Here is a 16493-nt window from a genome sequence, read left to right as displayed (position 1 = left end):
TGAACTATAGCATTCATTACATAATACTATACAAGTTGTAACATTATTGGAGACACTTGCAGGGATAACTTGCTGCCATACTCCATTATCTAAATCTTGCATGGATAATTTGCTACTATACTCTATTATCCAAATGATCAATGATTTTATATTATACTCTCTAAAAATACTCTTTGTCAAGATCCTAACACTAGTGTTTTCAATCGAGAGTTATAAGGACAGACGACATGTCTTGATTTTCTACCAGCAATTTACGATATATTATCGATCTTAAGAATATTTTGCAACGTACAACATTTTAAAAATAAAAATTGTTTACTGATGGAACCACCAAAAAACGGTTGCAATTTAAACATAAAAATAAAAATAAGAAATTAAAAGAGTGAGAAGGCATGAGACTCGTTTTTCACTCCACCAAAACCGCTAAACTGTCTGTCTGTTATGGATTCATCGGTTCATATTTTCCAGTTAATCAAGACATGTTTTCAAACAAATGTTAATTTCATCAAAAACAATAAAATTCTTTCCAGTATATCATTTCGTTGTACATTTGAACAAAGAATATTAGAATAGCTAGATAATTAATAATAATAATAATAATAATAATAATAATAATAATAATAATATTAGCAATGAGGAAAGAAGTTGCAGTTGCCGCAGTGGCCACCGTGTCGGTGGTGGTGGCCGGGGTGCTATTGGTTCGGTGGAAGAAACGAGATGAGAGACGGTGGAAGCAGACCCAACGAATGCTACGTAAATTCGCCAATGACTGTGCTACTCCGCTACCGAAGCTATGGCATGTTGCCTTCGATTTGGTTTCTTATATGCAGACGAGTCTCTCGGATCAGTCTCAGACTGATTACGTCATGCTTCCCTCCGTCACTTCTTGTCTACCCTCCGGGTACGTTAATTTGTTAGTTTTATATATGCCTAGCTTTTAAGGTTTTTCACTAAACATATGCATATATCATAAATTTAAGTCTTGTGTTGGAAATGCATATATATATATATATATGACTAATTTTACGCTCCTGCATATATGCATAACATATGCATAAAGTCGGATGCTAGTAGTTTCTTCTTAATTGTTTAAAGTTAGATATGTGTTAATCATATCGCGTTGTATTGTATGATTACTAATGTGTTTATTTTGGATTTATGACTGCTTATGTTTCGTGTGATAGAACCGAGGAAGGTTTATATTATGGGGTGAATCTACGAGAAGATAACTTCTTGATGTTGCGTGCGCGACTTAGAGGGAAAAACGAACCGATCACTGCTCTGGATAGAGAAGAAGTCGAAATGCCTCCTGAAGTCCTTTCGGGCACTTATAAGGTATTCCCCTATTCGAGAAGCTTGATTCTCAGAATCTTACATCACATTCTGAGAACCGTAGATGATGGATTTTTAGGAATTTTAGACATAGATTGATTACTGTTTCAGGAGCTATTTGACTACATAGCACTAAAGCTAGCGGTTTTTATCTCAATAAACACAAAAACAAACCCGACTGCACCAAAAGGGAAAATGGGTTTCACCGTATCTTTCCCGTTACATGAGGGACCGTCAGCAGTCGGTGGAAATGTCATAAGATGGAAGTCATTTCCTGTTAATGAGGCAGTTGAGTTTTTAGTATTTATTTTTTACATTTATTTTACCCCATTGTTGCTAAATACACGCATGCAGGCCGGTAAAGTGTTGGCAAAGGACTTCAATGAGGCGCTTGAAAAGCATGGAATAGATTTGCGGGTTACTGCATTGGTAAGTTGTTTTTTGTGTTTACACCCAGTAATATGACAAACATAGCAAGTAAGAGATTTCAGTCTAAACCATATAACATGGTTTTAGGCTCAATAAGCAGCGGTGCATGCTAAAAATAAAAATGTATTTTGAATGTATGATATGATATGATGGTAGGTAGATGCTACGTTAGGAGATCTGGCAGGGGGTCGATATTACAACAGGGATTGTGTAGCTGCAGTTACTTTGGGGTTAGCTACTAACGCTGTTTATATTGAGTCAGCTCAGTTCATCCCCAAGGGAGGAGACAAAAATAAATTTGGAGAAATGGTTCTTAATTTCTTTTTTATTTTTCCAGCTTTTCATTGGAGTATTATTATTCTGTACGTTTAAAGAATCCCTTGGTAACCCTAAGTGTTTGCAGCAGGTCATTGATATGCAATGGGGCAACTTCGACACTCCACATCTTCCCATAACTCAGTTCGACATGGCCTTGGATGCCGAAAGCTCAAATAATGGATTTCGGGTACAAAACCTAATTAAACGGAGTATTTAATATGATCAGTACCTAAACAATTACTTAGTTTTCCCTTTTCAGTTGTTAGAGAAGTTGATTGGAGGGAGATATCTAGGAGAGGTAGTGAGAAGAGTGCTGCTTAAAATGGCCACAGAAACCGCGTTATTTGGAGAAACTGTTCCTGCTAAACTCAAAACCCCTTACATATTGAGGTAGTAGTAGTAGTACAATTCAACAAATAAATATATATAATGTGAACCGGCCCCTCTCAAGTTTGAACAATACAAATTTAGAGGAAAATCACTTCGCTTAAATTTATGTTGTAAACAGGTCGCCGGATATGGCTGCTATGCATCAAGACACGTCAGAAAACCGTGATGCTGTCCAGGAGAAGCTTATGGAAGTTTTTGGGGTAAAATCCGAAACCATAAACACTACTAGAATATTGACTTTTAGCGGAAAAAAATAGATATACATTTATACAAATAATAAGTATGTATATTTTAACAAATATATACACGTAAAATCCCAATAAACAAATAATTAAATTTTTGAAAGATTATGTTAGTAAATCCTCGTTTATCAGTGACAAACAATTGACAGAACGTCATGTGTAATCTTTTAACAGATTACCAACAGTTATATGTTTTTAAAAAATATAAATGTATTCTGAATAAATATATTCAGAAATGGATAGATAAGACCCAAAAAAAAACATATTTTTGAAAGATTTTGTGAGTAATCCGATGACGATCAGTGAAAGGATTAATGAGAGATTGGTCAATATTATCTGCGACTGGTTACAACTTTCTTCGAAGATCTGATTGGTAGTGAAAACAGTTATCACTTTAAGTGGAAATCAACTACAATTAATGTAATGATTTTAATTTGAAATTGTAGGTTGCTCACACAACTCTAGCCGTGAGAGAGATAGTAGCAGAAGTGTGCGACGTTGTGGCAGAACGAGGAGCTCGTTTGGCGGGCGCATGCATAGTTGGAATAATGAAAAAGCGTGGGAGAATTAACGACAAGAAAAGTGTGGTGATAATAGAAGGCGGATTGTATGAACATTATAGAGTTTTTAGAAATTTGTTACATAGTAGTATTTGGGAGATGTTGGGAGGTGCATTGGCTGATAATGTGATTGTGGAGCATGCTCATGGTGGGTCCGGGGCCGGTGCCATATTTGTGGCTGCTGCGCACTCACAAGTTGACCATGATTCCGCGGATACAGCTTTGTCTCCACCCCGGCATGGGAATGGGAATGTGTTTAAAATGGGGCGGGTGAATGACGATATCGATGATGATGATGATGATCAAATGGACTACTTGGAATGGAAAGATGATCGGTCAGAGTCGGCCTCTTGGAAGGAGGGTGATCGGGTAGACTCGTATGCTGAGACTAGTGATCAGTGGGACTCGAGTGATGGTGGTGGTGGTGACCGTGACGGGTCCAAAAATAAGATTTGAACTTATAATATCTTCTATTATTATTGTGTCCTTTTGTTGAGTCATGACATTATGTTTGGGCCTAAATATTGGGTTGTTAGTTGTATGGTATATGCTTTATGCAATGAACCCATTAGTTTGCTGCCAATTGGGAGGTAAAATATGACTCATGCATGATACGGTTTTTTTACTCTATTGATATTTATCATTAAAACGTAATTTATATTATAAACTACTAGTTTTTATCCCCCGTGTTATGCGGTTGGTTTACATTATTCGCTTATAATATATATATATATATACACACACACACACACATATATATATATATATATATATATATATACTTTTTAAAAATTTAATTTTATTTATTGTAAGGAAGTTAATAATATACTTAAGGTTTGATGATAAAATGATTACACAAATAAATGAGATGTTATAACTCGGTTTAAAAGTTATATGAGTTTGGTGAGACCCATGACCCGCTTATTTTTTATCATAAAGTTATTTCTTAATTATAAATAATTAGTTTTAGAGACTGTGTAACACACATGATTATCCAAATTATAAAATTACAAGTAAAGAATATAATTGCCTAACATATATAAAAGAATGTATTACATGTATACTTGTATCCTTACTATGTGTATATAAATTTATTTTATTTATATCACAAAATGATTTTATTTAAAATGAACTTTATAAAAAAATGTACGTGCGAAACGTACCCGAGAACCCTCCTTTATTGAAACTTTCATTGTCAGTGTCATATATTTATAATTGAAAGAATTCAGGAAGAAGATTTCTCATACAATAGTCATACAATAGTATTTCTGATCATTTAGCATAAATAATGGAGTGTTACCTTTATTAATATATCTATCAATTTACAACTCATGGAATGAAATGAGAACATTAAATTATAACGACAGATGTTTTTCAAGAACTATGTTTTTCTGAGCTAAACCATGAAATTTCTTTTGATAAGTTTGACAACATAAAAAAAAACATGTTAACCTGATCAATTTTGTGAATATGTTGCTTCATTTGAGCTTAGTTTTGCATGACATGCTTCCCATTCAACGTTCTGATCACAACTAAAGGAAAAGTTAATGCTGGCATAAATGTTTCAAATTTGATACAAATTAGAAGCATTGATAGGCCTGGGGTGGTTGGTCGTAAATGTTCACTATATATTCTTAAATTTTAGACAGAATTACAAATTTTGTCCTTTAAACAAAGCCAATTTACGGTTCATGTCCTTTATTAGTTTCTTTGCAGGCGGTGTACTTTAAACTTTTTTTCTACACGTTATGTTCTTTATGCTAACTGGGTTAGAAAAACTTAGTTAAATACCCTCACGTGAGGCGCATGTGAGGGCATATTGGTCTTTTCGTCTACACCTGCAAAAAAGTTTATCAAAAATATAGGATATTAATTTTGGAGGGAAAAAAGTTGTGAGTTTTAACCATAAACCGACGTGTGTCACAATTATTTTACTTTATTAGAATATGTAGATATATTTTTTTTTCAAAAATATAGGATATTAATTTTTAGTATATCCCTATTTTATAGGATTTTCATATCAAATATTTGGTGAGATTAATTTTTAATTTAATGAGATGTTAACCCGTTTAAGGGTTATCTGAATTTGGTGAGACCCAGACCCGTGAATTCGGGTGAAATGCATAAGAAAACACCTTTTACATATAAAGCAATATGGTGGCTTGAAAGGATGTAGAGAGGTTGTCACACCCCGGTTTAGGGCCTAGGCGTATGACCAATAGTTGGTACCTGTTTTGTAAATACATCAGAGTTGCGGGTTATTTTAGCGGAAGACTTTGGTTGAATAGAATATTAATTTATATGAAAACTTCCCGGATAATAAATATTCGGTGTTTGATTTATAGAACTTGTTGAAATACCGTTTGTAATATTTTAATAATTAAAAACTGAGCCATCATTGCCTTGCGAGCATCTAATCTAACTCCATGAATGTCTTGCTACCTGTACTAATCTGTATTCCCTGAAATGTGGGGAAAAATACATCAGCTATATGCTGCTGGTGAACACGTATGACTCTATAAAACATTTGAATGACATTACAATACAAATATAGTTTTCTCTACAAGCTCAGCAGAAGCATGTCTACTTCTGGTCTACGTACCACTGCCCTACACACACAATTGTTCCCGAGCCACGTAGCCCTTTCCGGGAGACTAGTTATGACCATTAGCCCGCGACCACGTAGCCTTAGAATGATTAGGCTGAACGGTGATGTTTGGATCCAGACACATGTGTATTCTCTCTGAGTTGACTTTATTTTCTACTTTGTATTATAAAGTTTTAGAGATTGCATGATCTCATGTAGACATTGATTGACTCGCTAAGACAAACACCCGTTCATCTCATTGAGTATAATATGTTTTGACTGATTAAAAAGGTTAACGTATTCACGTTATAAAAGGTTTGAACGTATTCACCTGTGATTGACTGTTCTGAATGATATGGTGATCTCGTTTGAAACCTTGACTGTGAATAATTGACTGATTGATTGATTGATGATTGACCTTACACGGGTATTCGAAGATAGATATCTAAGTCTGTATGAGCAGCACTTATACTTTATGCCGCGTACTGGTGCTTAGATTGTCAAAACCTCGGGGCTTAGCACGAACTTCGAGGTTGGCACGCAAAACGAGGCGACATATGGTGTTCGCCGTGTCATGCACGTACTTCTAGATAGATAGTCGGGTTATTCTTGTGTGGCACGTACTTCGAGGTATCGTTGGTAAATGGCACGGATTACAAGGTAACGATTGTCTAGTCGGCATAGAAACCGAGGTAAAGAGAGAGTGATTTATAGAGAGAGAATCTAGAGAGAGAGAGTTTGGTGTGTGGGGAATGAGCTCGTGGCCTCCCCTTTTATAGTTGATTTTGGATCCCATCGCGTACCGCGATGGGTCCTCTTCCTGGCTTCGTTGCGTACCGCGACCGACACCATTCCTGCATGAGCGCCACATGTCCTGCCCTGCTGCCACGTGTCACCAGAGTGTGACACGTGTCCTTGAGTTATCACGGGTCATCGCTTTACCTTGGACTCATCGCGTAGCGCGATGGGTCCATATACCCTATTTTTCATTTTCAGTCCATTGTCTTTGATAGCTTGTGTCTTTCGGGTCTAACTCCCATTGTCCAAAAATACTAAGGCGGCTCTCAAGCGGCTCGCAGCGATGCGAGCGTGCGAAGTGCAAAGTGCGCCACATTGTGCCCATCGCCCTTCGCCCGAGCCCGTGCGCGTGCGCGTCGGGTGCTTCGCACCCTCCGCTAGGACCACTGGGTGCATGCTAGGCATATAAGAATATTATTTTGGAAAATCTCTTCCTTATAAAGAGCTTCTATTTCTTTACCACTTTCCATGTGGGATGAGTTTTAATTTCCTTATTTATACCCATGTGGAATGCTTCCACTTTCTTACATCTTTCAATGTGGGATGAAATTTCTTTATCCCATATCCTTAACATATGGTAACTTTATTTAAATTTTCCCAACACTTATTTTAGGGAATTATTTTGATCCTTCAACTTTACTTAGTTGTCAAATTTGGATCGAAATTTTGGGGATGTTACATCCTCCCCACCTTGGAATGAATCTTGTCCTCGAGATTCGTTGTGAATGATTTCTTACTCATTTGCTTTACTAGAAGATTCTTTCTAATCTGTTTTTCGAGTTTAACTCAAACTGTTTGAATGATAGAAATTCCTGAATTGTTGTTAACTTACATTTTTGGACGATGTATTCAGTTAATAGTTCAGAATGTCATAAGTAATTGTACATTGCTAAGCACAGTGGCCAGTTGTGTTTAACTATTTACCTTACCTTGTGTATTCTAAACATTCACTGATGTTAACTCGGCTGTATCTTGAATTCAGTCTACCGAATCCTTTATTCATCTTGATAACTTTCAAGATATTCATTCTTGAATAATGATATCCTTTACTTATGATCTTGACGGATTCCTTCCGTTTATTCCATTGATTATACCCTTGAACTTTCAAAGGTCTACTAACTGATTTTCCTTTGAAAAGACATACTTTTATGTCTAATCTTTATTCTCTTTATTTCATCTTTTCTATAGATGATAATCATTAAATAACACAGTTTGTTATATTTCGAAAACTTTCAAAATTTCACTATCTCTTTTCTTAATAGTATTCTTTATCACGATCTGTATGCTAAGGGATTTAACTTACCCTTTTATTGTGACAAAACTTCTTATTTAAATACGAGTTAACAAGTAGTTTATAAGAGTTAACTAACTATTTCTTATGCCTTTGAGTTTCGGGCTACTCTTGTTTGTTTCTATTTATTGACTGTCAGATGCTCCTTGTTTTTCCTTTCTTCCTATTGTTGTTGATCTTTTAATTGCGTCTTTGAACATTCTCTTTAAAATGTCCTTATCTCCAAAGATGAAACATGCAACTGCTTTCCTTCTATAGTCGTTTTCAGAATGACATGTGACTGATGTATTGTTCTTGTTCTGTTTTTCGACATTTTCCATCATGTCGTGTATCACAGTTCTGACAGATTGGTCTTTTGAATTTAAATGGTTTCTCCTTGTTGATGTTATTCTCTTGATTGTTGCCTTTTCTTTCTTTCTCATACTATTTTTCTCTTTAACCTCCGTATTTCTTACCATACTATTGATCAAATATCTGGCCAATTCCATGGCCGAGGAGGTAGTTTGTGGCATATAGGTTCTCACTATATCTACTATCTCTTTGATAATGTTCAAGAAACTTAGTATTATAATCAGTGAGATTTGTAGCATTCATCTTATGGTTTAGAAACTTGGTTTGAATATAATTGACTTCATGCATGGAGAAAAAATTCTATAATACAAGTTCTTAAAATATTCCACTATTATAGAACTTTACCTTCGAATTTCAAAGATGTTACATTGAATAATGATGACGATGGACTCGATCTCTCCAAGTCATCGTAAAGTTGGTATAACACCTTGATTGCCATAGAACTCCTTTGGTTCGTAGGTTTTTGAAGTTCTTAAACTTAAGTTACTAAATGGCTCTTGAAGTTCTTACTATCCGTATTGAAATGGTTTTTCCATGATGATAAGCATTTCGACATGGGTGAGTTCTAGTAATCTTATTTGAATGCTTAATTTTGTATATCTCCCATTTCATTATATCGATAAGAGAGATCATTGTGTCATGAATTCTCTCTTACATTTTGACTAAATATCGTTCAGGAATCTCATGGTCAGATTGCGTCATATTTTTATTGCTTCCCTGATTGGAAATTTCATCATTATTTACTGACTGTTTAGGTTCAACCTTCTATAAATGGAATTGCATCAGTATGAAAGAAACGTATATACTGATGATATATTGCGTGATATGTGAACCTAATGCTACAAGAAATCGTTTCATAGATGTGTCGTATCTTTTGAGGAATTTCCTTTCCACTTTTTCTTGGACCTTGATAACCTTTCCTTAAGGTTTATTTGTTTTGTGTTGGGCATAATCCATATGTTTTACCCTTTTGACTGAGAATGATATTAAAGAACTTTTATAAGATGATATATCTATATCTCTTAATTACGATAGCTCTTTCAGAATATCTTGTGGATAGGGTTCTACTAGTTTGTCCTTTATTGTATACTCTTGAAATGACTAGTATATACCTTGTGTACAGACAACCCATGAGAATTTCTAATTCTCTTTCAAGGTTTATTTACGTCCCTCTTTTAAAATATTTCTTTAGTATTGGCTTGAGGTCACTTATCCTTGAGATTCTGTCCACCTGACTTTTCCTTATACTGACATTCTCTTTCTTCCAGGCCTTGCTAGGAGAATTACTTTAAGAGTTTTATGCTCTTGTTGTATTGCTATACTGATTATGTCTATTAAGATCTTTATTTTCTACTCTTTCCAATGAATGATTGATTTCTTGAGTTTGTTTTTCCTTCTAGATGCTTTTGCTTATCTCCTTTTCTTTTGTCTTTCTTTGTTTTCCATTTCTTTCTTAAGTATTGCTTATACTAATTTGGTGACATTGATTTCATAATGATCAGACTTATTTTCAATGTCATATATTCCTTTTAAGGAAATTCTAAATCGTATTCAAGCGTTTTTCCATGAGTGTGGGTGTAGTAAGGATTTTGAAATGCTATTGTTTGTTCTTGATAATTGTCTCCATTACTCTTTTCCCCTTTTTGACAACATTGGATCCTGCTCCTTGTATATTCTGATTTATGCTTATCAGAACTAATGGAGTCTCGGTGTCATCTGAATTTTCTTCCATTGTCGTTTGATACAAGTCTTCATTATAGAAATTGGGAGTAGAGATGTTCCAATCCCTTTTCTTTACCGGATTGAGGTTTGAATGGTATAACTATTGTGATTGGAAATCTGCCTGAGATTTGATTGAAAGTAGGAATGTGTTCCTATCTTATTTATATAACTTACCTTATCCGTAATATTTGAATGTTAGATATTTTTCTGTTAAATATCTAATATATTGTGATTGATGATTATGTAATATGATTGCTCTTCCTATTGGCATTTATGAATTGCCAGGAAGATTCTTTGTATGCCCTCTATATGGAAAATTAGGAACCATTGATTGTTCTTGACTGATAAAGATTGTATATAATAGCCGTTATTACTGGCCGTATCTGATGGCTCAGATTCGAATGCAGTGATTGAATGTCTAACTACTTAGCGTATATGCCTAAAGTAGTTTTGTATAAGACATTGATACAGATTATGTTTAGGGATATGTAAATTCTCAATCTTTGCTTATCCCTACTTATTCCATAAGAAGTTACAACTTAGGTACTAATATATTAATACCTAATTCGTTGAACTATAATATGATTGATATTTATCTATGATCAAAGCCTAGGTATAAATTATACATAATTCGCTAAGATCGATGGCTCTGATACCAACCTGTCACATCCCGGTTTAGGGCCTAGGCGTATGACTAATAGTTGGTACCTGTTTTGTAAATACATCAGCGTTGCGGATTATTTTAGCGGAAGACTTTGGTTGAATAGAATATTAATTTATATGAAAACTTCTCGGATAATAAATATCCGGTGTTTGATTTATAAAACTTGTTGAAATACCTTTTGTAATATTTTAATAATTAAAAACTGAGCCATCATTACCTTGCGAGCATATAATCTAACTCCATGAATGTCTTGCTACCTGTACTAATCTGTATTCCCTGAAATGTGGGGAAAAATACGTCAGCTATATGCTGGTGAACACGTATGACTCTATAAAACATTTGAATGACATTACAATACAAATATAGTTTTCTCTACAAGCTCAGCAGAAGCATTTCTACTTCTGGTATATGTACCACTGCCCTACACACACAATTGTTCCCGAGCCACGTAGCCCTTTCCGGGAGACTAGTTATGACCATTAGCCCGCGGCCACATAGCCTTAGAATGATTAGGCTCCATGGTTATGTTTGGATCCAGACACATGTGTTTTCGCTCTGAGTTGACTTTATTTTCTACTTTGTATTATAAAGTTTTAGATATTGCATGATCTCATGTAGACATTGATTGACTCGCTAAGACAAACACCCGTTCGTCTCATTAAGTATAATATGTTATGACTGATTAAAAAGGTTAACGTATTCACGTTATAAAAGGTTTGAACGTATTCACCAGTGATTGCCTGTTCTGCATGATATGGTGATCTCGTTTGAAACCTTATCTGTGAATAATTGACTGATTGATTGATTGATGATTGAGCTTACACGGGTATTCGAAGTTAGATATCTAAGTCTGTGTGAGCAGCACTTATACTCTATGTCGCGTACTGGTGCTTAGATTGTCAAAACCTCGGGGCTTAGCACGAACTTCGAGGTTGGCACGCAAAACGAGGCGACATATGGTGTTCGCCGTGTCATGCACGTACTTCTAGATAGATTGTCGGGTTATTCTTATGTGGCACGTACTTCGAGGTATCGTTGGTAAATGGCACGGATTACAAGGTAACGATTGTCTAGTCGGCATGGAAACCGAGGTAAAGAGAGAATCTAGAGAGAGAGAGTTTGGTGTGTGGGGAATGAGCTCGTGGCCTCCCCTTTTATAGTTGATTTTGGATCCCATCGCGTACCGCGATGGGTCCTCTTCCTGGCTTCGTCGCGTACCGCGACCGACACCATTCATACATGAGCGCCACGTGTCCTGCCCTGCTGCCACGTGTTACCAGAGTGTGACACGTGTCCTTGAGTCATCACGGGTCATCGCGTGCCGCGATGACCGTGTTCTTGGACTCATCGCGTAGTGCGATGTGTCCATATACCCTATTTTTAATTTTCAGTCCCTTGTCTTTGATAGCTTGTGCGAAGTGCAAAGTGCGCCATCAAAGCGCCACATTGCGCCCATCGCCCAACGCCCTTCGCCCGAGCCCGTGCGCGTGCGCGTCGGGTGCTTCGCACCCTCTGCTAGGACCACTGGGTGCATGCTAGGCATATAAGAATATTATTATGGAAAATCTCTTCCTTATAAAGAGCTTCCATTTCTTTACCACTTTCCATGTGGGATGGGTTTTAATTTCCTTATTTATACCCATGTGGAATGCTTCCACTTTCTTACATCTTTCAATGTGGGATGGAATTTCTTTATCCCATATCCTTAACATATGGTAACTTTATTTAAATTTTCCCAACAGTTATTTTAGGGAATTATTTTGATCCTTCAACTTTACTTAGTTGTCAAATTTCGATAGAAATTTTGGGGATGTTACAGAGGTTTCGTTTTTATATATATATACACTAGTTTTTATCCCCCGTATTACGGGGGTTGTTTTATATTATCTGTTTCTAATATTTATTTATTTTTTGAATTTTTATTTTTTTTTGTTGTATGAAAGTTAATAATATACTTATGGTTTGATGATATATTATTTCACAAATAAATTAGATGTTATAACCCAGTTTAAAAGCTATATGGGTTTGATGAGAACCAAGACCCGTTTATTTTTTTACTATAAAATTTGTTTTTTAATTATAAATAATATATATCCTTTTTTAAATAAATTAGATATTAATTTTTCGTATATCCCTACTTTTATAGGATTATTATATCAAATATTTGTTGATATTATTTTTTAAATTTAGTTAGATGTTATAAACCCGTTTAAGAAACATCTGGGTTTGATGAGACCCATACTCGTGAATTCTGGTCAAATGCATGAGAAGTCTCCATTTAAAAATCAAACAAATCTGGTGACTCCAAAAAAATGGGAAGCGACCACATCGCGACACGCATAATTTTTATGGTTTCGTTTATATATGTTATATATATATATACAGATTTAAGATTAAGATTAAGATTCTGTTTTACATTATGAGTCAATAATAGTTATCTAGGGTTGAGTTATTCTACAAAAGACAACAAAAATGAGAAGTGTAAGAAGCCATAAGAAATTGTCATGTGTCAAGTAGAGACAAAGGAAAAAGGGTATAAAAGTAATAGTACGCATTTTTTTCTCCACATGCAAGTCACATATTAATTCCCCGGTCATTTTTAAAACGTCTATAACTTTTGCATATGATATTTTTCTTTTTAAAAAAAGTTCACCATAATAACAAACGTTTTTTGTCTTTAATATGAGTATGATTTTGTTATATAAAAAAATTACGTCATTGTGTCTTTTTGCTTACCATTGTGTCTTTTTTCGTCATTGTGTCTTCAACTCATCATTGTGTTTTTTTTTAAATACTAATAACACTGTTGTGTAATAATAATATGTAAATGTGATGAAAAATACCAACAAATTATCAAATACTAAGCACAATGATGAATACATATTACACGTTAACCTGAAACGTAAAATACAATAATATACAATACAATGACAAGAAACGTAAGACACAATGGTAAAATACATGATAACATACTGACCTTAAACGTAAATCACAATGGAAACCACATATTACACAATGATTTGAACGTAATACACATTGAGCATAACACTATTTTTTTCAAATTAATTGAATGTTGAAGACAATGACTAAACACAAGGATAAGTAGAAAGACAAATGTTGAGCACAAAGACACAATGACGTAAACATTGTTTTAATTTTTATCTTTAACATGATTAACAATTGAAAAACACAATGACCAAAAAAACTATAACACAATGCATATAAAGTCAATTAAAAAACACAATGGACAACCTATTAACACAATATAAAAAACCCATCATTTTTTTAATTTTTATAAAACAATAGGATATTCATATTAAAGATAAAAAAACGCTTGTTATTACGGTAAAAAATATTTTTAAAAAAAATGACGTATAGAAAAGTTATAGACGTTTTAAAATTATTAAGGAATTAACATGTGCCTTGCATGTAGGGAGAGAAAGTTATCATAAGTGGGTTATTACCTTCATGGCCTTTTCATCAATTTTTATTTTTAAATTAATCTCCATCATCCAAATTTAAAATCAATGGATTATAATAATTCTAACACTTCTCATTTTTGTTGTGCCGTGTATTTTAACTTTACCCTAGTTATCAATGTTCATGTATTACATCTTGATACATTTTTAATTGGCCAATGTTTCTCCGAACTAAATTAAAAGTCGGCTAGGTTTAAACTCTAGTTAAATTTTTTTTCAACTTACACTTTTATTCAACCGAAACAACTGATCCCGATATGAAAAGGCCATATATATGCACCAATATGATAACAACGCTACACAATGTTCAATAAACTTTGTCATTTGCATTGTTTAATTAACACAATGACACACATCATTCTAAATTTCTAACACCTATCTGACTAGCTATATGCCGGCCATCAATTAATAAATTGTTGAACCGTTTTTATCTTTCTCTTTATAAAACTGTTGTGAAAACTATCTAGCCAAGAAGATGGTCTGGATGATTAACCGAAGGCGGAGATCGAAAAACTTTCTCATGGGAAAAGATGACTATACACAGAAATCACTTACATTAAAAGATAAGGTAATTAAGGTCTCTTATGTGACACATTGGAGATGATTGTTGTTTGAAACTATCTGTTACATGTGAAAGTAAAAAATAACTATTGTTATAAATATATATTATTATGGTTATCAATACCTAATATAGATTACACTTGTTCTCCAAGTTATCATCTCCTATATATATATTTCATTGTACCCTATTGATATATACATTATTAATGAAATCTCCATCTTTCTCTCTACATCTCTTTCTCATCTTCTTTGGCTATTAGGCTTGTTTTACAACACGTTATCAGCACGAGTTGCTTTTGACGTTGGATTGCATCATCATCACATGCAAAGATCGAGTGAGACAACATTACCAAGATTTTGAAAGCTCAAGACCTAATTGATTCACGCTTGTAAATCAGGTAACAATGCATTTGTTTATATTTGGTATTTTAGAGGACTACCTACTCGAACCACACTTAATAACCATGAAATCGGTTTTATAAATTATTATTTTTATACGAGGCAGATAAGGTTAGTAGTAAGAAGATGCATACCCAACAATATTGTTTAAACTATTTAATCACATGAAGCTTTCGTATAACACTAATTGTTTTGCCGCCTCTCCATTCTTTAAACATCGATGGTTCGAACTCGTAGTCACACACAACCATTGGAAATTACTTTATTTTTTTTGCTTTTGACTTGCGGCAGCTTTCATGCCCACTTAATTAGATTGCTTTTAGTTTACATACAATAAAATACACCACATATTGTATAAGTATTTTCACGGTACAGTTATTATGTTCTTAAAATATAACTTATACTATTTTGTTCTAGATGTTAATTGATGTATATAAGTAATGGAATTCAAGATTTCAAGAAATTTTCTTAAATATATTTGACAAACAATGATTTTCTATCATTAGATCTAATAATTTATAGTTCCTTTACCATTGTTACGTTATATGTTCTTAACCTTAATATAACTATAAATGATTATCCTATATGGAATATCTCATAGAATAGTAACTAAATTTCAAAAGTGTTACAATTAGGTCACTCATGCATATTTTTCTCAAATCGGGTCACTAAATCTTCAAATCGAGTCTCACCAAACTTTTTGTTTGTTAAGAAAGAAATAGAGGATAAGATGAGGGGGTCGGAATTTGCAATATATGTAGTTATATTTATAAAAAATTAAAAAACGTTAATTATATTAAAATTCAAAAATAAAAAATAAAATTCACGTCGCCACTCAAAGTCAACATAAAAAAAAGATAAAAAGATTTCCTATGTGAAACAAAAAATAAAAACGTAAAAAATATGTTAAAACCTTTAATTTAATAAAATATGAAACTTGAGTGACCTAATTGAAACACTTTTCAAAGTTGAGTGACCTAATTGAAACAATTTTGAAACTTGGTTACTATTCTATATAATTTCCCCCCTATATGCTTAATCGATCTTCTCCATACATGAATACGGTCCTTTATTTTAGTTATATAAAAAATCGAAATCTTAGTTTTGGAAACTTTGAGGGTTTACACTAAACAGATGAAAAGATAGCTTATATATTATTAAAATATTGAAAATAAAAAAAAAATCTTGGTGTTGTAAAAGTTGTATTTTACAATCCTTACCGTAGGATTTTAAATGTTGGTATATTTTTCTTCAAGAAAGTATTTATTCGGTAATAGATGTTTTTCAGAAAAATTTAGATTTGCAAGTCTTGATTAAATATAGATCGGATTATAATGTTATGAAATAAGAACTGATTTACTATTTTATAG

The 16493-nt window shown here is 33.8% G+C and overlaps 1 protein-coding gene across 1 annotated transcript; it reads left to right on the top strand.

Moving 5' to 3' along the window:
• Positions 1 to 632: 632 nt before the first annotated feature.
• On the top strand, positions 633 to 3860 carry LOC143616455 (putative hexokinase-like 2 protein). Its single transcript, XM_077089277.1, has 9 exons — positions 633 to 901; positions 1185 to 1335; positions 1444 to 1632; positions 1687 to 1761; positions 1918 to 2070; positions 2168 to 2266; positions 2339 to 2469; positions 2588 to 2669; positions 3158 to 3860. The coding sequence occupies exons 1-9, from the start codon at positions 633 to 635 to the stop codon at positions 3725 to 3727; spliced, it is 1719 nt and encodes a 572-aa protein (XP_076945392.1). The 3' UTR covers positions 3728 to 3860.
• Positions 3861 to 16493: the final 12633 nt, after the last annotated feature.

The sequence above is a fragment of the Bidens hawaiensis genome, unplaced genomic scaffold (genome assembly GCF_021521415.1).
Source record: "Bidens hawaiensis isolate Kalapana, Puna unplaced genomic scaffold, B.hawaiensis_p1.1 tig00047481_1, whole genome shotgun sequence".
Lineage (NCBI taxonomy): Eukaryota > Viridiplantae > Streptophyta > Magnoliopsida > Asterales > Asteraceae > Bidens > Bidens hawaiensis.
The sequence above is the reverse complement of the archived record's forward strand: the minus strand, read 5'-3'. Positions and strand labels throughout refer to the sequence as shown.